The sequence below is a fragment of the Poecilia mexicana genome, unplaced genomic scaffold (assembly GCF_051168715.1).
Source record: "Poecilia mexicana isolate PSO_F unplaced genomic scaffold, ASM5116871v1 scaffold_23, whole genome shotgun sequence".
Taxonomy (NCBI): domain Eukaryota; kingdom Metazoa; phylum Chordata; class Actinopteri; order Cyprinodontiformes; family Poeciliidae; genus Poecilia; species Poecilia mexicana.
Genome location: NW_028263392.1, coordinates 1,600,130 through 1,625,075, shown reverse-complemented (window position 1 = coordinate 1,625,075; position 24,946 = coordinate 1,600,130). Strand labels below are relative to the sequence as shown.

Sequence of the window (24,946 nt, the reverse complement as noted above, 5' to 3'; positions counted from 1 at the left end):
AATATAATGTGTGTTTCTGATTTGAAGTTGTTCCTCCATACTGTCAGAGGGGCAGCAAGTTACATCAATGAAGTTTTCTTCCCTTTACATTGCTTGTTAGGTGTGAAACTGACCAGCCAGAGAAAAAAAAAGTTTTTGCACATTTTTCAGTGGCACACAAGTTCAAAAGGTTATTAGTGAAAACCTGCAAATTTGTGGAATTTTTTCATAGAGATTACATCAAATATTCAAAATAAATTGCAACTTGGGAAAGTGCCAAGTCGTAACCCTACTTAACACACTATTGGTTGGTGTTTGCAGAGCAATCGATCCAGGAGCAGCTTTTATTTCGGTATCTTCAGGATCAAACATAAGACAGTGTCCCCTTCTGAGGTAGAGTAAAGATGGTTTCCACTGTGCGGAGCTAGGTCCACCCAGGCGTTTTGCACAGCTAAATGGCTGCCATGGAGATTTAAGGATTTCTCAAACATGCATGAAAGAATCAAGGCAACACTCCAGGTATGTCTTTGATGAGGGAATAACATTATAGCATATCAAAGTTAGCTACATGTAAGTGCTTTTAGAGGAGGATCTCAAGTATTCGTAGTATTTAGCTGTTTGTCACGGCCTGTGAGTACTGTGGGTCTACTATAATGCTAAAAACTATCTGTACATCATCAATTAATGTTTAATAAATATTTCAAGTTCTTGATGTTTTGTGGCATGTCCTTGTGTGTGGGATTTCAGAAACAGGGGTGTTACACATGCAAAAACCACCACTGGACTCCACTAATCTGACCTTTATGACAGAATGACTAGCAGAAAACCTGCATTACAAGAAAGAATTAGCAGTTTGCCACAAGCCATTTCAGAGACATGGCATGCATGTGGAAGGAAGACTTCCAGTCAGATGAGACAAAAGCTCGCCTTTCATGCAAAACTCATAGCCCCAAAGAAAAATGGTGGTGGTAGCATTATGCTGTGGGAGTGCTTTTCTTCAGTAGGGACAAGGAAACTGGTCAAATCCATTGGCAGGACAAATGTTACATCAGCTATTTTGTAAATTTGTGTTTTTTTTGTCACATAAAATCACAAAGGAATACACTAAAGGGGCACTATTGTGCATTTTCCAGGCAAAGAGTGCCAGTTTACAGCATAATGAAGTAATTGTTGCCGTCAGTTGTTACAAACATTCTATTTATATCAAATATGACCTAAAAGAAATTTGACTTTGTAATTTAAAACCTTGAAATTAGGCATCTGTATTAGCCTTTAAACGTTCTTACCAGTTTTTCACTGAGAAGTAGCTTATTTAATGAGCTCAACAGATGCACTGTTCCACCAGGTGTTCGCTAATTGCTTCTGGATAGTCTGAAGGAGCTGAGTGAGGGAGTTGTGCCCTGTGAGGTGGAGGTTTGCAAACTGCAGCTCAGAGGAGGAGTTCCACCTCGAAGGCGGAGCTAGGTCCACCCAGGCGTTTTACACAGCTAAATGGCTGCCATGGAGATTTAAGGATTTCTCAAACATGCATGAACGAATCAAGGCAACACTCCAGGTATGTCTTTGATGAGGGAATAACATTATAACATAATGTAAAGCTCAAAAAAGTTAATTTAACATAATACTGCCGCTTTAAAATTTGTTACATTTCAACATGAGAAGTTCAGGTATTAATACTTTTGCAATGCGCTCTAGGTCCAGTCATATTGTTTATACTTTTGCTGTTTCATTTCGCTCAGCAGGGTCTAATTAAAGTATAGAGGTTAAGCCTATTGAGTAACCGCATTTGCTTTAAGCTTTGATTTAAGGAGTAAATAGAAAACCAGTCTGTGTCAGTGTTTCTGTCTCGGCCTGTCGCTGAGTATGTGTGTGTGTGTGTGTGTGTGTGTGTGTGTGTGCAAAGAGATCTGCCGCGATTTCCTACTTCGGGTTTCCCTTTAAAAGGGGGCAAGGCTCATTGCTGGGAATTCACGTCATTTCGCCGTTTTACACACATCCAGATCAATGAGAGAGAGACACAGAGAGAAAGAGAGAGAGAGAGGAGGAGGGGGGGTGTTTCTCTCTCTTCCAGGAAGGGATTATTAACCAGCGCGCTGCCGACATGTGAAAGAAAACACACGAAAGACAAAAGAAGTTTTCACACCGACAACAGCCGCGCCATGGACCGGGCCAGCAGATAAAGAAGACAGGGGAAAAATACAAGCAGAAGAAGCGGGGCTACGGGAGAAAAACAACTTCTTCCATAGTGACGAGACGAGCGCTCGGTGTGCCACTCCTGCCGCTGCAGCTGTTCGGGCTTCTGTGAAGGAAAGTGACCGACACACGCAGAGAGAGAGAGAGAGAAGAAGAGAGAGAGAAAGAGAGAGAGGGAGAGGAAGCACGACGGAAAAGTGGAAGGAGAGGGAGAGAAGTTGTCGGGAAGATAATGTCTGAATCCTCCTCCTCTGCTGCTGCGAACAAGGTAACACCGTCCGCCAGGCTAACCGAGCTCCTCTCCTCCAGCAGGAACACTTTCCGCAAACAAGAGAAAGAAGCTCGCGCTGCGGACGCACGCGTCTGTTTTGTTGCTCATCTGTTGCTCGCGGCTCGCTCCACGCGCTCCGCTCAGCTCAGCTCAGCTCAGCTCGCGCTCATGATGATGGTGGTATTGATGGGAAGAGGTCGTGACTGTCGGGAACTGTTTCATTTAAAACAAGGGGGCGAAAGGACCGCGTGAGAACATGAACATACAAACAGAGCTTATCAGAGTAAGAGCCGACTGAACTCACTTTACTAACACTGCTGTAAAACCTGAACTAATGCGACTGTAGCCTGCATAGAAGTGTCGATTTTACATTTAAAATACATGTCGAAAACAACAGCTTAATCTGAAATAGCATTAAAACGGCTGCAAAAATTTAATTTGGGTTTAAGATCGAAACTGTTTGTTACAGTGTTTTAAAAGCTCGCGTACAGAGGTCATTTGTTAAACCAAGACTTTATTTTGAAACATGTTGAAACACGCAACTCAAAATTACACATTTTTCCACCTATTGCCCTGAAACTGTCTGATCTCCTTTTTACTAGTTAGAATAAATGCCAGTTTATTGACCTGTAATAGCCCCTTTATTCACAGGAAAAAGTCATGTTTGTTTTTGTGAAACATGGTGCTTTCACCACTACTAACGACTACAGAAAATAATCTGCCTTGAAGACAGCCAAAACCCTGACATAATTTACACATTTTGAACAATTTCTGATGGAGCTGTGACTAATCAGGCACCAAATCAACATATTTCTGCTTTGTAGGTCATAATTTATTCCAATTCCTGCTCATCTCTAGACTTTATACTATCATAATGTAATTTTAAAAAATCATCAAATGATATTCTGGGTGTATTTGATTTAATGTATCATGCAATTTTCTTGAACATTTCAATACAGTAAGTAAAATACTGATTTTGAGGGGATGACATGGCCAGGAGCATAATTACTAATCAAGCGAATTGAGGCAGCTGCATAAAGTACCTACTAGAAATAAATAGCTACATAAGTGACACACAGCAGGGATATGAAACAACTAATCCCCAGTAAAATGTTTATTTGGTTTTCGAATGAGCCAGAACAATTTATTTATAAAGCATAATGATAATCATTTGTGCTAAAAGAATCACCAGAAAGCAGAACAGATTGACTCGAATTCCTTTGATGTCCTCTGATCAGTCATCGGCAGGTTGAATACTAAAAACAAAACCAAAAGAAAATTGTTTTCTTTATGCATTGAACATATCAAAACTGAGAACTCCCTCTCTTGTCAGTCTATAAATCCATCGGCGAAAAGCATAAACTTTGATGCTCATTTTTGAGTAGATCCAGTTTAACTACAAAGTGGCTCTATCTGTATCAGCTTCCCCATCTGTAAAAGCCTGAAGAAAACAAGAATGAGAAATGCGGCCTGATATTGGTGACTTTTTTATAATCAATTGTGACTTTTAATACTCTCTGTTCACCATCAGCCGAACACCATTTTGTGTGAAGTGTCTGGTCAGGCAGCACATTTGAAGTTCATTATTTAGGTCTTATAGAAATCCAGAAAACAGTCCTAAGTGGGAGATGTAGAGCTAGAAATACCAAGGAGTCATCAGTGTAAAATGTCTCTGTGACCGACATCGAGCGATGTTGCCATGTTTATGTGGGATGCTCATTACTGAGTCTGATAAGCGTTTGACCGTCCCCGAGAAGTTCCACCTCCGGCAGCTGGAGAGAAGACGGCTGTCCAGCTTCCCTCCCCTCCCCCACTGTTCACCTTCTCACTACGGCTCTGCTCCATCACAGGTCACCTTCCCTTTGACTTTATCACACGCCCCAGCCTTAACTGACCCAGTCCTAGCCGCACGAAGACTCGGGGAAGTGAATTTTTAGACAAGCGGCAAGATGGGCCTTTCCTTTCCAGCAGGAGGAAATAGGGGAATGAGAGATTATTGCTTGGCTTCCACAGGAAATTCCTGGTACATGCTGTTGGTATGTAAGGCCTGTCAACGGCTGGGTAGTGACAGGAGGCTGGAACCCAAAGGCAAAGCTTCAAATATGTCTGGAATACATTTTTAGTCAAAGGAAGGGAAGCTAATGAATGATATGGGCTTCTTTCTTAATCAGGACTTAATGGCAACAAAAGCCCCGGGGGGAGACAATAATAAATAGGTGACAGAAATTGTTTGTCAGACAGATTGTGATAAACTAAGATTTTACGAGAAAAAAATCTAAGAAAATTACTTTTCAAAAACCTGCAATAATTTATCTAGCAACACCTAAAACGTACAAGACGGATTCACCAATTAAACAGCCGGTTATTAAAATCAGACAGTTTTCTCTTGACTGGCTCTGACCGATAATTGGTAGCTCAGACTGAACTTTTTTCCCACCCTATTCAGTAAATGCATCACAGCTGAAAACGTTTAAAGTCTGAACCGAACTCTATCAGCTGCCACAGACTGAGTACATTAAAGATACATAGACAGTGATTAATTTTCACCACAGTTCATTCCTGATCAGTATCTTCTTTTGATTGAATGCGACACAGTGAGTGAATGAACGAACGAATGAATTAAAATACTGATCTCCAGTTTTCCTCTAGGTCTGACATTCGAATTTCAATTTTAGTTTACACCGTTTTTTTCTGGCTATAACACAGTAAACATCTTCTGCAGGTTTTTGTATGCAGGTAAGACATGAGATTACAAAACGATCCCCATTCATGCACCAAATCTTTTACTAAAAGAGTTAGTGCTGTAATTGCCTTGGTGGTTTTTGGAGAATCTGCTGTGCAATAGAGACCTTTATCTGTCTTTAACCTCTCAAGAGGTTATTAGCTTTCTACTTGCTCATAAATGTTAAACTTAACTTAGTGACAGTCAGGATGCTAACTCTGGTCTTGTTAAAGTAGCAACCACCATGACAGTAGAATAGCTGATCAGTGGTGACATTTTAATAACAGGGACTGAAATAACCCCACAATATTGGCAGAATATCAATATGAATACTAAACCTGAATCCTTTAAAACTGCGCTTTGCTCATAATGGTCTATTTTGATATTTCACACACTAAAAATGCCTTAATATGCATTAATACGCACAGTGGAAACCATCTTCATATCATATCTAGAGTCTTCCTTTTTTACGTTCTTGGGGGAACAGCCAATCATCACTAAGGAAAGTGAATGCACCTTATGGATTGGCTGCTTTGTAAATGGTAACCAACAGTGAATCAAACAGCATTTTTGCAGTTATTCCAGCTTTATAAGATATATTTTATTTAGAATTTTTTGGACATGCACTACGAAAGAAAATAACAGTGGACAGGCAACCTTTTTGTGAATAATTTGGAGTCACATGTAAAATATCAATACCCTTGTCTGTCAATCCCTACAAATTGGCTAATCTACTCATTCCTAATGTAAACGCCTCAACAAATGGCATACGCAAAGTAAAACAAAGCTTACAAAACGAGTTTGCATCTGTTAAATTTGAATCAGCTCATTGGATGTTAAAAAAAATGTTTTTTATTGGTTGATAAAAGTTTGACCTGTGCATCTTCAGTCTCACTGCCTTGTTAAATGATTATGCTTTGAAAAATTGAATAAAAGTTGAGTGTATGTTAGCAAAATTGCGAGATTAATTTGCTAGTTGATATGAAATCAAGATGAACTTTGCTCTGTTTTCTTTGGCTTCCTGGAGAAGCTCTTGGAAGCTGTCAGCGCACCTCATTGGACACTGAAGCTTGGCTTTTTCACACAATATTTAACTTGTTCAAACAATGTAAGAGCTGCTTGGCAATAAGTTACCCTTAAACTACTGAAATGTCAACATTTTTGCCATTTCTTGTGACAATTTCAACAGATATTTTCTGGAAATGTCAAAGCCTTTACCAGATGTTTTTTTTTTTTTTTTGGAAGCGTTTAACCTGAAGTTAAATCAAAGTTTATTGTGTTTGTTCCTAAGAGTCTAAAGTTCAATCTTGCCCGACGGTGCAGAACCTCGGTGTCCTGCATAGCAACACATGTGCTGAAACATGTGTGGCATTCTGTGTCCTGAAAGCCAGTTCATGACTCAACAGGGCAGTGTGGCGGTTTATTAGCGCTGCATTTTCCTCTGGCTGCAGCGGTTGCTGTGGGAGCACGGCGAGGCGAGGTGAGCCGAGGGGGGCTGGCGGCTTGGCGGGGCGGCTGTTTGGGTTCAGGGCCGGTGCATCTCTCGGAGCTTTGTGAGCCATGCTTTGTGTCTCTGTGTCTATTCATAGCAGGAGAGGAGCTCTTTCAGTCCTTCCGCGAACCTGCTGCCAAACTCCACTTCCTCCCCCGTCCATGCTCCCGCCGCGAGGCCAGCCAGCCGAATGGAGGACGAGCCTGCCAGGCTGCCTGCGCACCTGCGTGAGTCATAAAAAAAAAACACACACACACTCGCAAAACACACAGATGACCGGTGACTCTCCCACACACGTATCGATCGCTCGGTCATCTGAACAGGACAGATGGGCAGATTCAACCCCCCCTCCCCTTTCGGCTTTTCATCACTTGGCCTATGTTGTGATCCTTTAAATCGGTTTATTTTCTTTTTCAGACACAAGAATCAGTTGATATGTGTGGGAGGGATTCTCCTGTTGACACAGTTTGAGCTTCTGGAGATTGCAACGTCACAGAAGCAAAAAAAACGCTATTAATTTAAAATATTACAGAATATAACCCATCATTTCCAGTCAGTCCATTATCACAGCTGAGGTCAAACTTCTGAACCTGAACTGATGGACCCACTGCACCGGAACGAGCAACTGTACCTGCGTTTCCATTGACCGCAACATTTCGCAAATTTTAATTACAAAAATAAATTTGCTCAATGGAAACATCCCAACTTTGAAAAAAAAAAATCACCTCTTTTGATATAAAGCTTTAGTGCTGTGTTAGCTTTTTGGCCATACCGTAATTAGTGTATTTCGCAAAAAAGCAATGGAAACACTTTTTTCACATCACACAAGTCAAATGATGAACAACTGGTTACAGCTAGTGGAAAAGATGAAGAAGACGACAGGAAGTGATGGAAGGATGATGGTGCAGCATCGTTTTTTTTAATGATTCACATGAACGTGTGATTTTAATCATGTTTCTTATTTAATAGAACCAACACAATTGTGAAATTGTGTTTTTCCTACATTAGCGGAATATCAACAAAGTTTTACCGACACTTGAAATGGAAATGCATCCATTCAGATAATATAGAACTGAGGGAAACGGGGCTCAGAAAGAACATAGAATTTAGGCGTAGAGAGGGAAGACACTGCTGGAGGAGGGGAGTAGGAGGGCCGCGGCGGCTGACAGCTTGTGGAGGCGGAAAAACGTGTGGTACTCACATTAATCTTTGTTTTATGTTTTAGCTCAGCCCATTCATTACAAAAAATCTTTATTTCCCCCTTCTTCTAAGTCTCGAATTAGAGATTTCCTTGATTGGTGTGGTATGTACCGACAAAATGACTCCATCTGTTTGATAAGCTGCAGTAACAATGACTGGTGCAAGTGGAAATTCGAGAGGCATTGCTGTGGAATAGAATGAAGTTGGATCAGTCTCACATTTTTCCATTGTTTCTAAATAGATCAGTTGAATTTTCCTCTTTGAAGATCAGCAGAGCTGCTTGAAGCCCTTCAATATAGAAGCTTGGAAAAGTAGAACATAATTTGTCCCCAAAAAATCCTTCTTGTAAGCTTTTTTGAAACTAATTTGAAGTCAACTTCCAGTTACAGACGCAAAACTCCAGACAACAAAGCATTGCTTAAGCACAAATACGTAATATTCTAACATTGTTTTGTTAGGGAGACCAGAAAAACCACTGGAGTCAGCATTTTACACTTTACAAACGTTAAAATATTTCACATAAACAAATGTGCTCAAATCATTGTTGGTATTCCACTAAAGTCGAACAAACACAATTAAAACGCGATTAAAATCTCATGTGAACAAGTTTGTTCATATGAAAAGTCATAAAAAATATGATGTGTCATCAACCTCCTAGCACTTCCTGCCGTCTTCTGTTTTGTTCGGCCAGTGGTAACATCCGGCTGTTGATCATGCAACTCATTTGATGCGGAAAAAGGTGATTCCATTGCAGTTTTGCCGAAATACACAAAGAGAGACCACCTAAAAAAAACTTCTTATCAAAAGACCTACGTTTTTTTTTAAATTGGCACACTTCCGTTATTTTTCAGAATTACAATTTGCATAATTTGCATAATTTTCATGTCAACTGTACTCACTTGGAAACCCAACTGGATGGATATTAAATGGGTAGCTGGTACCAAGTACAAGTACTTAATGGAAAGCCCTAGAAAACAAGTCAAATTAAGCTACGTAGGTCCTTGTGAAAAAGTGGGCGAATGGTTGAAGTTTCAAATCCACGATAAAAAGACCATTCCTACAGTTTAATGAGATGCCAGAGAAAGTAATTGAGTGATTTGAGATTTCTGCTGTCATATTGAGTATAGAATAAAATTTAGCACGATTTAGCACCTATACGCCAGAGTTTGGTGTGTTTCTGTCATAATGTTATGTCATAATGAGGCCATGCATTGTTATTGAAGGGTTTTGTCCTTCTTGTGGGGATGAAGGCATTTCTCAAAGCGGCGCTGTGTATACCAGGGACTTTTTTTTCTGGAAACGATAAACATAAGAAAGCTTTGGGAAAACATCTGTTTTGATGTGGCACAGACTGTCAGTTTGTTAGTTTACAAGACAGCTCCTTTGATTTTCGGATCATCCATTGTTTGACATTTTACTGGGAGCCTAAATTGGTGTGAACTGCTGAGAGGAACTTTGTTTCTATTGGTTCCTGTGAACACCTAGAAGGGAGTGACCGCTTACTCCTCTGCCAGAACCAATAAATACCAACTGCAGCTTTTAAATGTTCCTTAATTGGTTGCATTGAACTTTGCAATGGCACAATGTTTATTTTGCAGTCGGTTTTGGCTGCCCTATGGTCATTCATCGTCTCTCACCCAATCAAATGGGAGGCGAGGCTGGAGCGGAGCCAGCAGATAATCCAACCGTTCAAAGAGTAACCCAGACCCGCCGGATCCGTGCACCTGTCAATGTTTAACCTGTGTGTTTATTTATTTTTTTCTCACAAGTGTGAAGTTCAGGGCTTTCTGCTGGGCGTTAGACTGGCTGTAGCTGGATAAGATGAACAGGAAACTCCCTCAGCGCACTTCCTCTTTTGCATTGTTGCAGAAAAAGGAAGAACGCTGCACAGGTCCGCGTTGGGCTTCCTGCTGCGTGAACCGTCGGGTCAGTTCACATCCGCAGACATGTGGAAGTCCCACTTTGTTTTTTAGTCATGTGTCAAATAAAAGCTCTTTGCGCACAGACCCATGCCACACTTCGTCTCCAGGCCGGAAAAACGTCCCTTCTTTCATTGTTTGGTTTGAGGCTTCTGCTGGCGGCGGATCCCTTCTCCTCGCTCAAACAGAAGGCGACTTGTCTCGGCCGTGGCCGATCCAAAAACACCTCTGCTTGTCCTTTCTCCAGTTTTCTGTGCAAACAGCACATGCTGGAAAACAAGCTGCCCATTAACCCCCCACACTCTGAGTGAGAGAATATCCTGAGGGGAGGCTGGGGCTGAGGGAAAGAAAAAAAAAAAAAACAAGATGAGAAGGAGGAGGTGGAGTGGGGTGAAAAAAAAGACAGAAAGAAAAAGAATGAGGGAGGAAATTGCAGTGTGGGCAGAAATCCGCCTTCTCCATTTCCTGGGGAGGAAGTGGATTAGATCGGAGAGAGTTGCAGCCTGCTCCTCACACTGAAGAATGCTACCAGACTTGATTTTTAACCCTCTCAGTCACACTTCTCTGGAACGCTGCAAAGATGTATTCAGAACCACTCTCCTTCTCTAACAATCTAAAAAAAAAAAGTCCACAGTATTGATGGTCAAGGATGCAGTGTGTTCACTTCTTTTGGTTATGAATTAATTGTAACATATTTTTATCTAAGAAAGTTTCTAACAAAGAGATTTCAAAATGACCTCCCATCCTACCTAACCAAGGTTTGATGATTGTCCTAACGACGTCAAACCTATCGAAAAATCAATATTTTCAGCCAGTATTGACTTTTTATGCTTGCCTACAGTAATTTCTGGCCACTGCTGATTTGGCTGGTATTCACACTGCATGATAGAACGGCACAGAGTCACTAGCCTGGTAAAAACCAGACTGTGGTTCTACGCTTTGCTTTGTGCAGAAGGCCTGCACTTCTCAATAGAAGTCATTGCTTCCTGTGGATGTAGCCTCTGTTGAAGCCCAATCGCAAACGTTTGGCCGCAATGCACGTAAAGAGCCAGCTCAGTGGTAAAGGAATCTAACAGAAGCTAACAGCAAATGCATACGCTGTAAAAAGCTAACACTCGGGCAAGCCCCTGCCTTTGCTATTAGCGGAGCCAAATGGAAATAGGATATGTTTGTGTGAAGTTGAACAATAACATTGTTGCCAGCAATAAAATGTCTTATTCCTCTTGCCCTAACTTTTGCTTTGTTCACTTTCTCTGCTGCCGTTGTTAAAACTACATGCAGTCTGCAATTCTAAAACAGCGCAGAAAATCAACGTAATCGTTCACAACTTCTTCTGTTTGCTGATTGACCCGGTTGAAACTTAACTGGAGAAATCCAGCTCAATGGAAGAAATCCCAGATGGACCAGTGAAGGGATATGAGAATTGAAACGAATTGCCTTGGAAAGCAACGACCTGTCTTCATAATCACAGTACCCAAAAAACATTGTTAAACAAATTGCTTAAACAAAATGATTGCTTTTATTTGAAATATAATCCCCAGTATTCTTTTTTCTGCTCCTGAAATAATTGACATTCAGAAGCAATTTATTGATCCCAAAGGGATCAATAAATCACACCACAATTTATTGATCCCAAAGGGAAATTAAATGCTGTAACTCACATCAATTCAAATTCTTCAGAGTTATTGTAGATAGCGATGGATGTTAATGCTGATAATTACAGGCATATTCTCATTATCCATAACATTTATTGACTGCCCGCCTTTTTCATGACTGGAATTTTTTCCAAGTTTATCTTTGCTGTAACCAGGACAATAAAGTAGTAGCCTTCCTTCAGCCAGCTGAGCAGCAATGTGCAGCCTTGCAGTACAGACCCGGAAACTGAAAAGGTCAGGAATGGAAAATTGACTTTTCACATTGTGCGATAAGATGGATACCAAAATCTACAAAGGTTATGGATAAACTGAAGACCTGGATTTTTCTAAAATCCAGAATAAATATTAGGGATTCACGATATATTAGCAATAACGTCGGTATTGGTCATTTTTTAAAAACATATTGTACATATTTAAAACCTAATAAATGTGAAAAAGACATTTTAATGTATCCATTTGTCATGCTGCCTCGTAAAGCACACTGAAATAGATGAAGAGCCTTTGGACTCCTATAGATAAAAGCAGAAATCAATACGAATAACTGACTTTGAATCAAACCATGAGCCCAAAATTCAGAATCGAATTGTGAGATAGTATAAGATTCCCACCCCGACTAGAAACCTTAATGGAAGTAATATTGAATTGACTACTGAAGGAACAATTTGTCCCACGTAATATAACTCGGCTTCTAAAAGTTTCCTCACACAGACTCTGATCAGCTGAATTTGTCGGGTTCTAATTTGGTCCTGAACTGGGTTTGTCGGTCAACGCAGCGCCATTGGTCACGAACGTGCCACGGGTGAGTTGCATTTAGTTAAAAAAATAAATAAACAAAGAAATAGATTAATTATTTAAAGACCTGCGTCACTGAGTGATGCTCCCGATGCACAATAAACACGGAATGCAAAAAGAGCAGCGGCTGTCGGAAGGGAAAAATCTTCCAGGATGGTTAAAAAAAAAAAAATCTATGTCCATGGAAACAAGGCTAGTTTCCTTGGTTTTTGTATGTGTATGTGTGTGTGTGTGTGTGTGTGTGTGTGTGTGTGTGTGTGTGTGTGTGTGTGAGCTCACAGCTGGGTTTGCACTGTGCATGCTTGTATGCGTGGGTGGATGAGTGTGAGTGAATCTTGTGTCTTTGTGGAAAGCTTGCCAGAGGTAGTGTAGGTGTAGACTGTATGCATGCCCCCCCACCTCCTCAGCTTCCTTTGGCCGCTGTTTCTTTATGGTCTATTAGCCGTTTTACTGTGGGGGAGCTGGTGTCAAAGAAGTGTGTGTGTGTGCGTGTGTGTGTGTGTGTGTGTGTGTGTGTGTGTGTGTCGTGTTTGTTGGGTCTTTCTGAGGGGAAATTTCCGGCCCCTGGAAGCAGCTCTGTCCTCAGGAATTTCCTGAGTGGGCAGACGTTGCTTCCTGAATAAATGTTGTTGTTGTTATGTGCATGTGTGTTAATCCGAGCGTGTGTGTATGCGTGTGTGTGTGTGCGTTGTAACTTTTTTTTTTCTCTTGTGAAAGGGAAACTGTTCTCACACAGGCTGACGAAGCTGAGCGCAGCCCCCTTCTCTTCCTGTTCGCGACTCACTCCACATGGCGCTTCTGACGTGGGGGTGGTGGGCTTGCTGTTCTCATAACATCACAAAGCACACACACACACACAGCCACACACGCAAGCGTCTATGGTGCGGTGATTTTACGCTTTTATAGGAAATGCAACTAAAGCTGCAATAACTGGAAATTCTCTTCCTGTTGTTAAACGTCGTTTAATAGAATTCCTTCCATATGCTTCCCAGACACTTTGGATCTTGTGGCTCTTCCCTGCCACATTGGAAGTAATGTGTTTTTGTTTGTTTGGATTGAGGAAAAAGACGAGATGAACAGACCACCCAGTCATTTATGCAGCAAAAGACTTCAAGGACATTTCCACCACCCAAAAAAAGATTTTGACACTTTGAAGAGTCAAAACCATCAAAAGCAGCCTAAGGACTGACGATCTGCGTCTCGGCTTTCATTTCCTCATCAGACTGGATTTCCCACAGTTCGGCTTGGCAGGAACCTTTTAGTTGGACTTGCTTCAGGGTCCAAACTGAAAACGTTTTCTGTTCATAAACACAATTTAGCAAAGTTTGCATGATCGTTCATGAGCACGGGGCATGCCTGTGCTGGTGCGAACAGGAACCGGGGCCTTAGTTGATTCTCGGAAGAAAATACCAGATAGCAACATCAAAAAGACAAGGAGAGGAGCAAAATGGTGTCTCAAAGACAAAAACATGAGTACTGGGTATAATACAAGATATTATACTAATATATATATATAATTAGTTACATTTTATATAATACATGTATAAAATTATATAATATATATTATATTATGTATAATATTGATATAAATAATTAGTATAGCACTAATTATTCTAATTATTTTTTACTTTATTATTACTTTTTTTACTTAATATATTTGTTATTTATGTACTTATTTGTAATTTTTGTTGTGTGCTATGCTGGAACAAACAACATTTCCCCTCTTTGGGGATTAATAAAGTGTTATTATCTATTACTTTATATAATAGAATTATCATACTTGATTCAGATGATTCAAATTCAAAGAAACATCAGCACAAGGAAGAATAGCACCTTTTTGATGCTTGAATAATTAAGAAAACTAAAGATAAAAACATATGTGCCTCTGAAACCTGTGTGAGAAGCTAATAAATGTAGCAGGAGTGGACAGTGTCAGGACGTCAGGTCTTGGCAGATTAGTCATTTCAAAATCATGAGTCGTTTTGTTTGACACGCTGTTACAGTTTTAACATTAAATTGGCACTATTAAAATAATATAAAACTAATTTAGAAATACGTTCAATAGAAATATCTGCTAATCGGTGAATCTGCAAATATTTTACAATTTAGGCAGGAATCTAACGTAATCTAGCACAGAAGGCATTTTGTGTTTGTTTACCATAACTACTAATAATGTTAATAATACATAAAAGAATCGTATAGAAAAACCAGTTTGGGCTCAGTTCAGGTCTTAAATATGTGCTTCATGATAAATTTATATTGTAAATTTATATTCTGAATATACTGGCAAAAAAAATAAAAAATAGAATTTACCTCCGCCATATTTTCCCAGCCTTAGCATAGAATGATTTCTGAACATGGAATTTGCTCTGACTTAAAGTCTTCAGGATAAACTGAGACTATATTTCTCACAAATGTAGCTGGATATCAGCTCTTAGTGACAGACAGCTTTAACAAATGCTTACCAAGTCGGTGTACTGCAAACAGCATGCTGATTTGGTTGAATACAAATCATCAGTGTGCAAACAAACATTCTTAAAACCTTTGGTACGCCGTTGTACCAGTAAACGACACATGGCTAGTCCTGGCATAGGCTAATGTAGCTTTTAAAGCAGAAAACATTAAATGTAACTTTATGTGGAATCAACGTAGCAACCTGATAGAACTTGCAATTTACCTAAAGTTTGACAATAATGTACAGCTGAAGATTAGCACTGCCACTCAGTCCGGAATCACAATGCAGTTTGCTTCTGGGACATGAAAGAGGAGATAGTTAAACCTTTAGAAGAATTACAGAAAACATTCCTCTTTGATTTCCTAAAGATTGCACTTTGCTTGGCGAAATTGGCAACCTTATTAAGCTGACATTGATACAAACTGTTTACATTCTTAAGTTTAGCTTCACAGAGACTTTATTTTGGACAGATGAGCACACCAAGTTGATAAGCTTTTGTTAAAGCTGTCTGCGTCGCTAAGAGTCGAGGTGGAGTTACATTTCTGAGAAATACAGTCCGACTATCCCAGAAGCTCTGAGTCAGAACTTGACATTCCAGAATACATTGGACATTTCTTTGACTTTCAGTGCTTTGTTTCAGTATTCCACGATTAAAACAAGATAAGTTCACTCTTCTGGCTTTCTATGAAAGCTTTCCACAAAAAAATAAATAAATAAAAAATAACATACCTCGAAAGAGAATATGTTATTATAGAAAAGCAGATAGAAGAGCTTTAGGGTGCTTTCACACCAGCCCTGTTTGGTCAGTTTGCATCAGTGGACTCTGATGCAATTCGAATACCTGAGTTAACACCAAGTGGACCGAAGACCGCTCCAAAGGCAGGAAGCGGACTATAGCGCAGGGCATTCTGGGTAAATACAACCAAAATCAAACACACAAGTCTATTGCTAGTGGGAGAAATGACTCATTGCCTTTTGCAAAGACAAAAGGGAAATCCTACAACCACTAAAATCTTGATACCCGTCCATATTTGTTTCGATTTTGTGAAGAAGGAAGTTGTGTTCAGTGTCTTCTTCAGAGCTTTTCGTGTTGTTTCCTTCAGTAGATTTTGGTGCAGCACCATCACAAGCGAGCAGGTGAACAGGATTTTCAAAGAGTTAGATTCATTTGATGCAGTTCAGTGTGAAAGTGAACCGTGCCAGCGTGAAAATGTAACAAATGTTACAAATTTGCTCCCCAATTGAACTGAGTCTACTGGACTATCAGGTGTGAAAACAGCCTTAGATCGCTACTTTGAGGAACAGGAGATAAAACCAAGTTCTTCTTTCCAAGAAACCCTTGTTTTATGTCACCAATATGCATCCAAAATCATTTCCATATTTGTTTAAATTGTTACATTTGATACAAACTGTATTGATGTTTTGGCAGCAGCAGGTTTTATTTTATGCCTAAATGGATATTTGCATTAGATAAGATCAATGTAAGCGTTACCCTACTTTAAATACTAACTGCCTATTGTTCACCTGAAGAGCAGTATCGAATGACCTGCACACTGGTGTGTTGGTTGATTCAAGACAACCATTGGTTGCCAGCCTCCTTTGAAGTTGCTGCATTTCCTGAAAAAAAAAAAAAAGAAAAATTAAGGGGGAGAGGGAAAAAAATTGGCTTCCAAAGAGACAAAGAAGAGTGGCAGTTGGCGCTGGATTCAGGAACCAACCGTACAAGAGTCGGCTTGCTCCCACTTTCAACAGCTTACTATCAAAAACAGGTCGCGCTACTTCCTGGCCATAAAAGTTCAGTGTGATTGATGAGCTGCTTTATGTTTGTTTTGACTGGATGGAGTCCAGTTTAGCCGGACGGAGACAAGCACGTGCATGTCGGTGGAGGAAACACAGGATGTATGGGAGGGTTGAGGTGGGGGCGCGGGTACTTTTGACTGAAAAGTAAAAGTGTGTGTGTGTCTGTGTGTGTGTGTCTGTGTGTGTGTGCGTGTGTGTGTGTGTGTGGATGGGGATTTTTCCCTGCCACACCCACCTGACAGGGAATTAATGCGCACAAAGCAAGGAGAGATGAATGCTAAGTACATACTAGAGTTAGGAAATGTGCAACTCTCATCCTCTCATGTTCCTGAGTCAGGGTGTTAGTGGGTCACCTCCTTTCTCCCTTCTTCTCTGTCTGAAGAAAGAAAAGCCTTTTTTCGATGGAGATAGTAAAACTTATGTCCGCCTACTTCTGGGATGAGAGAAATTGAGTAATATTTACTGAAGAGGCGGGTGACTAAGTAACTTTGAGTTTTCTCAGTGTGGATATTGTTCATCCAGGTCGGATAAGGAGAAAATGTCAGACCAAGATGGATATGCATCGGCTATGTGTGTGTTTGTCAAGACCTGGAGTCTGGTGTTTGAAAATAATATCTGATCTGACTTTCACATCCCGTTAATCTGTGATTTAGTTCCAGTTTCACATGTTAGAAAAGGAAATGGAACCCTGAACAATATGATGCACCTGCATGACTCAACAAGTAATGTCTGGAAAACTTTACATGTATTCCGATCAATATACTGTACAATATACAGCACCAGAACAACTACAGAGGAATGCTAGCTTAACACAAACTTAAGCGTAATCTTTTTGTGGCCGATCCTACAGAACCCATCTGGTGACATGGTAGGAAAAAAAAAAACTATTGCTGCCACGACTTGGGTTCGAAAAACCCACAGTCTTACTTCAAAATATTCAGTTATCAGCAGGAGTATGAAGTATTGCCATGACGAGAACAAACTAAAGCCCGAACAGTCCAGAACAATAGGTATTCATGTATGAAGTGACCAACACTACAAATGTATTTAAAGACCAGCTCCGGATCTTATTGGAGGATATACTAAATAAAATTATTGCTCATCATTGACAAATTATTAAAAATATTGAAGTTCACCTTGAAGATTTCTAGTAAGGCAGCAAAAACAAGCGGCGGTGTTGCGGGTGGGACTGGTACCACGGTATTGGACGGGACCTTGCGGGGCAGAACGGACCTCATTAACTCATCTGACTGAGAGGGGAAGTTAACGGCTTCTGTACCGCAACAACGAAACAAGATACCGATGATCTCATCCTCCTCTTCCTTCCATTCATCCCAATCGCTTATGAGTTGCCATGGCAACTTGAGAGCTGCGTGCGTGTATGTGTGTTAGCAAGCATTAGCGGGGGCCTGAGAAACCACAGAGTGAAAATTATGTGTCATCAGAGAGGATTAGGAGCCCACGGTTTAGTCGAGGGTTTGGGATCCTGCTGCTGTCGTGCTCGAGGGTTTTTTTCTTCCTCCTCCCAGAGTAAACACACACACACACACACACACAGAGATGCGCACGCGTGCACACACACATACACACGCACAGACACACAGATATGTATACAGACTCATGAACCTCTTTAATCTGAGATGTGTTCAGCAGGGAGCCTGATGAAACGGAAGTCTTGAAATTGATTTTTGTTCCTGCAACATGCAACAAATCTGGTTCAGAGTTTGTAACAGAAAATAGACAGAGGAAATTCACCAGCACCAAATAGTGTGTGAATGCGCTGAAAGTGCTCTTCTTCCTCCTCTGTTAACTGACCATGCCGTCCATTTTCCTCCCCATCAGTGGCTTTAATGCTAAGATTCCCAAAATATGTACTGTTCAGGCTTTTAAATTCATAGTTGATTTTGAATCGACAGATTCCTGGCACCCATTACTACTTCCATGCAACAAATGTAACTGAAGCACTTTGTTAACTTGATCAAATTGTCTAAAAACTTTTTCTTAGTTATTTGTGACTTCTTGTTTCTCTGTGGTGGAAATGTGACGTAACCCGGAGTCTCTTCTCGGTCATTCAGGTTCGGCAGATTTGTGTTTATCTTCATAAGTCAGGAAATGGCTACAAGGGAATAAATACTCGCCCACATTTAGAGTCAGAGCAATAATTAAAAAGTTTTAAACAACCGGAGCTGTGACAAACACTGTGGAGACCCTAGTTTATCTTTCCACCGCACATAGGGAGGAGGATGGTAAAGGAAAATAAAGTCTTCAAAGCTCACTGCAGCAAAGGCAAAGGGTGACATTTGGGGGTCACCAGGTCTCCAACCATTAGCATTCCAGCTGGTTGTTTGAGAGTACATTTTCTGTCCTAATATCATGAGTATAAATCTATCTATATGCTTATTTTAGTTGAAACAACAAAGTTCATTCCAGGGACCGCATAATGTCCCAGTGGAGAACCCCGAGGAAGTCCACATGCGACTCCCCGATGGCACCTTACATCACCGTAGTAACCCAGCCCACTTCAAAATCCTGACAAAAGACACAATAAAAACAGTAAAAAAAAAAAAAAAAAAGTTCTGCCCAGATTAGTTAGTTCAAACCAAGCAAGAACTCCCAAACCGAGGCAACCCACTGTAGGAGAACACATTGCTCCCCCGTGTCCAGGCCATTTATGTGTGTTTTCTACTACTGGGACTTCAACAGAACTGTTCTTTGGTTTTATCTGAAATATACAGACAGGTGGGAAAGAAAGTCACTATGGTGGAGGATCTGTCCTGCTATGGAGCATCCCTGTAAACATCATCAGCTTGGGGAGCATGCAAACTAATCAGCAATTTTCCCTTAGGGATCAATAAAGCATATTCCATTCTAGAAGGTATCACATTACAAGCCTTTGAAAATATCAGGATCTTTAAGTAAAGATCTGGTAGCTTTGGGTAGGAAACTAAAAATAGGCCATCTATGGAGCTTTTAGCAGAAGAATGATCTAAAACATGTGGCCAAGTCAACAGAGACACAAGACCAACCTTCTACCATTGGCATTTTAGGATGCTTTCACACCTGACAATCTGGTAGACTTGGTTAAATTGGGGACCAAAACTAGAACATTTTCATCTGTTTGCTTTCTCGCTGCACTGTGTAAAAACGAACCAAACCCTTTGAAAAACCTGTTTCCCCCATTGCCTGTGGTGGTGCTGCACCAAGAACGACTGAAGGAAACAATGCAAAAACCTGCCTCTAAAAACACACTGAGAGAAACTTCCTTCTTCACGAAATATGAAAAAAATGGACTGGCATGAAATTTAAATGGTTGTAGGGATATCCTTTTGTCTTTGGCAGAAGATGATGAGTCACTTCTCCTGCTAGGGCTGGACTCCCTCGTTTGCGGTGTAGTTCACTTCCTGCAGCTGAAGCGATCTACGGTCCGCTTGGCATTCACATGTACACTAGAACGCACCAGAGTTTTCTTCATGTGAACTGAGTCCTAGGTTTGTAGGTGGAGCAGAGTTTGCTCTTTTGTTCTACATCAGAGTTTATTTGCACATTCACACCTCCAAAAAAACAAACTGGACTTTCTAGTCAAACAAACTAGAATTCAAACTACACAGGGGTAGTAGGGTGTGCTGTGTTCTATGCTGTAGTGTTCATCAGGAAATTTCAGAACCAAAACTTTTACTTTTAGTGGTTATTTGTGGTTTCTGTAGCATATTTGGCCGACGCAGTTTACTCCTAAAGTTGTCAGTGATGCTTGTTACTAGAAACAATCTGTTACTTGGATTATTATAATTTCTATGCAGTGAACCAATAGCTGCTCCATGAAGCAGGAAGTCTTTTGTATGTAGCATCTGTTATGGACATGTGGGCCAGGAAGACTGAAAAAGAAAAAAATACTTGGTTTAAGGTCTTGGTGACAAATTTAAAGCCACTTCTGTTTTCATATTGGAAGCCATTCTAAATGTTCACTTTGACTGACGGCTTGTGAATTTGGCATCATGACTCCCCAAGGCCATGTAGATGTCAGTATCTATGGGCGGTTGACTTTAAGTATGTAGCAGTGTTACATATTGTTATGAAGGAACTTTTCATGAACCTGTTTTATGCTCTGATCCGCCTTGTGGACTTTGCTTACTGTGCAGATTAGATCCTAGAATAAACACAAGTTGCCACAGAAATAAGTTAAGGAAGGAATTGGAGACTGAACATGACGTTCGGCTCTGGAAACTCGATCTGGGCTCCGGATTAGTTATCCGTTTCCCTTCCTGTGTGCCTTTCCTTCCTCTTCTTGCATATTTGTTTAGTCCTATTGCTGTTTTATCCTTGCTGCTTCAATTTATTGTCTTGACGCACCATCCGCTGCTGCTCTCGCCACACTTTCCTTTCTGTTTCCTCTCTTCCTTTTTTTTCGTCTCTGTGCCGCTGTCAGTTGCTGAACCTCCCTGCGCTGCTCTCTAACCCTGCCACAGGAAGTTTCCTGTGCTGAAAAGGAGCCCACGCTGGATTACTTCCTGCCAAAGAGCGTTGTGGGACACGTTTGTTTGGGCCCCCTTCTTCCTCCTCCTCCTCCTCCTCACTCCTTCTGCTCCCCTCGCTGCTTCCTCCTCCGGGCCCCGTGCAGATGGCCGAGGCCGGCAGACCGGATCTCACAGGGCTTTTGGAACAGGCGGAAGGGCTCTCCGGCCCTAGAGAGAGCATACCGCAGCCGTGACCTCTTGACCTGAGCTTCACTTCTGCCTGCCCCATCTTCACTGCTCTCACAACTCGGCCACGGGAGACCAAAGTACAGCTGGTGCACGTCATGCAGATGGCAACTTGATTCAATATTAATAAGTCGGGGATGCATTCAGCTGTATCACAGTTCTATTTTCCGCTACAGAAAGCTACAAAGTCGACGCATTTTGATGGCAAATTTGATTTGTGCTGAGCTGATTTTGTCAATGAAGCAGAAACCCAACAAGAAAATAGGATCCAACTTTTTTTTTGTTTGTTTTTTTATTCGCAACCCTTGTTGTCTTGAAGCTCTTTAATCCCATTTGCAGACACCTTCCTCAGACGACAGGCTGAGGGTCAGAGCTGTGCTTCGGATAACCTCGACCCTCCCTGCCTTATCACCAACTGAATATAGAGGAGTAGAAGGAAAGGGAAGAAACAGAAATCTGACAATCTGGACAGAGTGTCATTTTAGATCGATTGCTCTCTGAAAACTTCCTTTGTTTGACATGTTGGGGTGAGCGGAAAGCGAGGGGGAGGGAGTGGAAGCAGACACGGTTCTTATTACTCGTGTGACAAGTGACATTGGCGGCCAAAGATAACAGCTGTCCGACTCCCAGAGGAAGTGTTCGAGTCTGTCCGATAAGTCAGGCGTAAGAAGTGAGCGGCTTGTGCTCGGCGTGAGCGTCGGGGATGTTCTGATCAGAGCGACGCACGCTTAGCGGTTTGGTTTCACCTGTGCGAAACAGAAGAGGATACAGGAAAGAGAGGGGAGGTGAGCCTGAGTCATACTGTAGATCATCAGGTTCCAGCAAGAGAAGAGTGATGTGATGAGGCGGCAGTATCACATGCTGACTGGCATAAATGCAGGCCAATATCGGTTGCTGAATGTTTTTGGTGGTCGATTTGGATACATTTGACATTTTAACCAAAGATCTTTTTGGTAATGATCTTTGAGGCAAAAACAAACAAACAAAAAAGTTATAACATTTAAATTATTTTTCATTCAGATTTAGGTATGTGACTTCATTGCAAAGGGTCTAGCAATAAAAAAAATGCAGAAACATTTTCTAGGAAGAATGTCAGAAGCATTAAGTAAATAATGAATATTAATTTTCCCCACACGGTTATTTCGTCCTTCCGCTGTCTTAAGATCTTAAGACAGACCCTGCGGTCTGGTGGCGTTGCACTGACCTCACATGGGCTTTTACAAGTATTTTTTTGTGTGTGTGTGTGGTTCTGGAAATTGACAGTCTGACCAGACAATCCTCCGCTTCCTACTTATCCAACAATGACATTTTCCGTGCTTCTCCTGAGTGTCACGCCAAGACGACGGAAGAGATCAGCATCTTATAATATGCTTTCCTAATCAATTCTGCTTGATTCTTCTGTCAGTGCTCCGCCGTGGCTTTCTCTGGTGGAACCTGGTCAATCAGCAGACAGAAGGAGTTGTGAATTATGTCAATTTTCTGCGCTGTTTTAGTATTGTACTGTAGTTTTCACGTTGGCAGCGGAGGAAGTGAACGAACATGTTGAGTCTGTGTTGGTCACGCTCCCAAACGGTTCACACTCCTTGTTTCAAATTGTCCAAGGTAAAACAGTGCTAATGTTTGTTTAAGAAAATGTAGAAAGGATGGGATTGTTTAGTAGAAAAGAGACAGTTATTGAACTTTTTTATTTTAAGCTGTTTTAGATACTCATCCTGCTTTTCTGTTTGTTCTTGACTTTTTGACATTTAACCAGAAAAATCAAAAACCAGGACAAGGAAATAAAGGAAATAAACAAGTTTTCAGAATATTTAATAAATTTGTTTAATAATAATAAAAAAATAATAAAAATCCAGATGATTTAAAATTAGAGATTCTTCAATGAACCACGTTTTTCAGCAGGGTCATAGAGTTTTCTCCTAACAGGGTATTTTCTGCACTTTTTCAGGTGACTGTAAATACTTCTTGGTCGTTATAATAGATTTTTTTACACTCTTGTTCTCCGGGCAGTGAGTGAAACACGGCGGTGTGAAGAAAGGAAATAAAACGGCGACTGGTTCACTTTCCTTCGCTCATTTTTCCTATCATGCGTGTCTCTGAAAACAAACCAATAAATCTTCCATCCGCTGACATGTGTCTTTAGGATTAACAGAACAAAACAGCAAAGTGTATTATAACTATATATGTGTGTGTGTGTATATATATATATATATATATATATATATATATATATATATATATATATATATATAAAACATATATATATATATATAACATATAACATATATAACATATATATATATATATATATATATAAACATATTTTTTTTATTCATTCTGCAGTTTTATGTCTAAACTATCATTTTTTAATCTTTTATTCTAACCTCTTCTCCCTCTCTGACTCCGTCTCCCCCTTCATCTTTTTTTCTTTATCTCTGCTGCCATTCCCGTAATCACTCCCTCCTTTCGGCTTTTATCTCCACTTCCTCAATATCCTTTTTACTGCCTCCTTCCTCCCTGCCCTCCCCCTTCCCCGCGCTCTCCTTCCTGCCTTTCCTTCTTTCTTCCTTCCTCCGCCTCCAGCATCACTGCCGCCTCCCCATCCGTCTGCTTCTTCAACACTCAACTCGTTTTTCTTCTTTTCTTTTCCTTTCTTCTCCATTTTGTTGCCATCTCCCCCAAAACCCTGACTTCTTCTCCGTTCTGCACCTCCAGGCCTGCAGCCAGTGTTTTGGAGCAGGGAAGACGTGGCTCAGTGGCTGCGGTGGGCCGAGAAAGAGTTTGCGCTGCGGCCCATCACCAGCGGCACCTTCCAGATGAATGGCAAGGCCCTGCTTCTCCTCACCAAGGAGGACTTCCGCTACAGATCCCCTCACTCTGGTACTACCTTTTATGTACTTCTGGAAACAGGAGCACACTCCCAGCTTTGAATCTATCAGGGAAATATTCTCAAAATGAGTCATTTCAGCCCACACTAGGAAAAAACCAAAGACTTAGCAGCTAGAAAGGAAATGCAAATCACAGATCATTGAATTACGGGGAGGAAAATAGTTGCAAGTATTGCAAAACCTGCAGAAACATTAGTTTAGTCTTAATTTACAATAACTATTAGGTCAGTCTCATTCTGAAATTTTCTGTTCTTGTGCAATTTTTCAATTGCTCATATTAAACCTCCAAAATGGAAAATAAATCAGTAACGGCAGCAGGAGTAGATGATGTGGCTGTGCGAGGTGACAGCCGAGGGATGCAGCTGTTACAGAGCGACTGCTGGGGGAGAGGAAGTAGGAGACGGTTCATCAGGAAGTAGAAAGCAACCTCAACTGTCGCCCGAGCAACACCAGTGGAGAGGCACCAGAAAAAAAAAATGAAATATTGAGCTGATTTTCTCCTTCCGTTTCTGCTATGTCAGGAAGATTTGAAAGAAAAAAGTCTCAACTGTGGAGTAGAGAACATCGGGAGTTTCAGGCTCCACACAGGCGCTGTGTGATGTGGTTCAGGATGAAAGTCATACGAGAATAAATAAGGCTCTGATAAATCTAGAAATGAGGTCAGGGATCAATCCAACTCCAAGGCTGGACAAGATGCTACTTTTTTATTCATAGCCTCTGGTTATTAGATTTAATAAGTAAAATAAAAAATCCTCCAAACTTCATCTTGCTTCAGCTTTAGTTTTAAATTATTTTGACATTGGTCATTAAATTTAATGAAGCTGGTTCTGCTGGTACCATGGTGACTGTAAAACCATTTTCATAGTCTATTTTATTATGCTGGCAC

At 40.8% G+C, this 24,946-nt stretch overlaps 1 protein-coding gene across 3 annotated transcripts in view; it reads left to right on the top strand.

The window, feature by feature from the left end:
• The first annotated feature begins 1,960 nt into the window (after positions 1-1,960).
• etv6 (ETS variant transcription factor 6) overlaps positions 1,961-24,946 on the top strand; it is a 34,037-nt gene continuing 11,051 nt past the window's right edge. Inside the window, exons 1-3 of one of the 3 annotated variants that reach the window (XM_014995373.2) lie at positions 1,961-2,440; positions 6,758-6,884; positions 23,888-24,052. In XM_014995373.2, coding sequence (XP_014850859.2) covers positions 2,405-2,440; positions 6,758-6,884; positions 23,888-24,052 — 328 coding nt within the window. In that variant the 5' untranslated portion in view covers positions 1,961-2,404. Of the gene's footprint in view, positions 2,441-2,498; positions 2,727-6,754; positions 6,885-23,887; positions 24,053-24,946 lie in introns of those variants that run through there. The other 2 variants (XM_014995372.2, XM_014995375.2) reach the window with 2 other exon arrangements.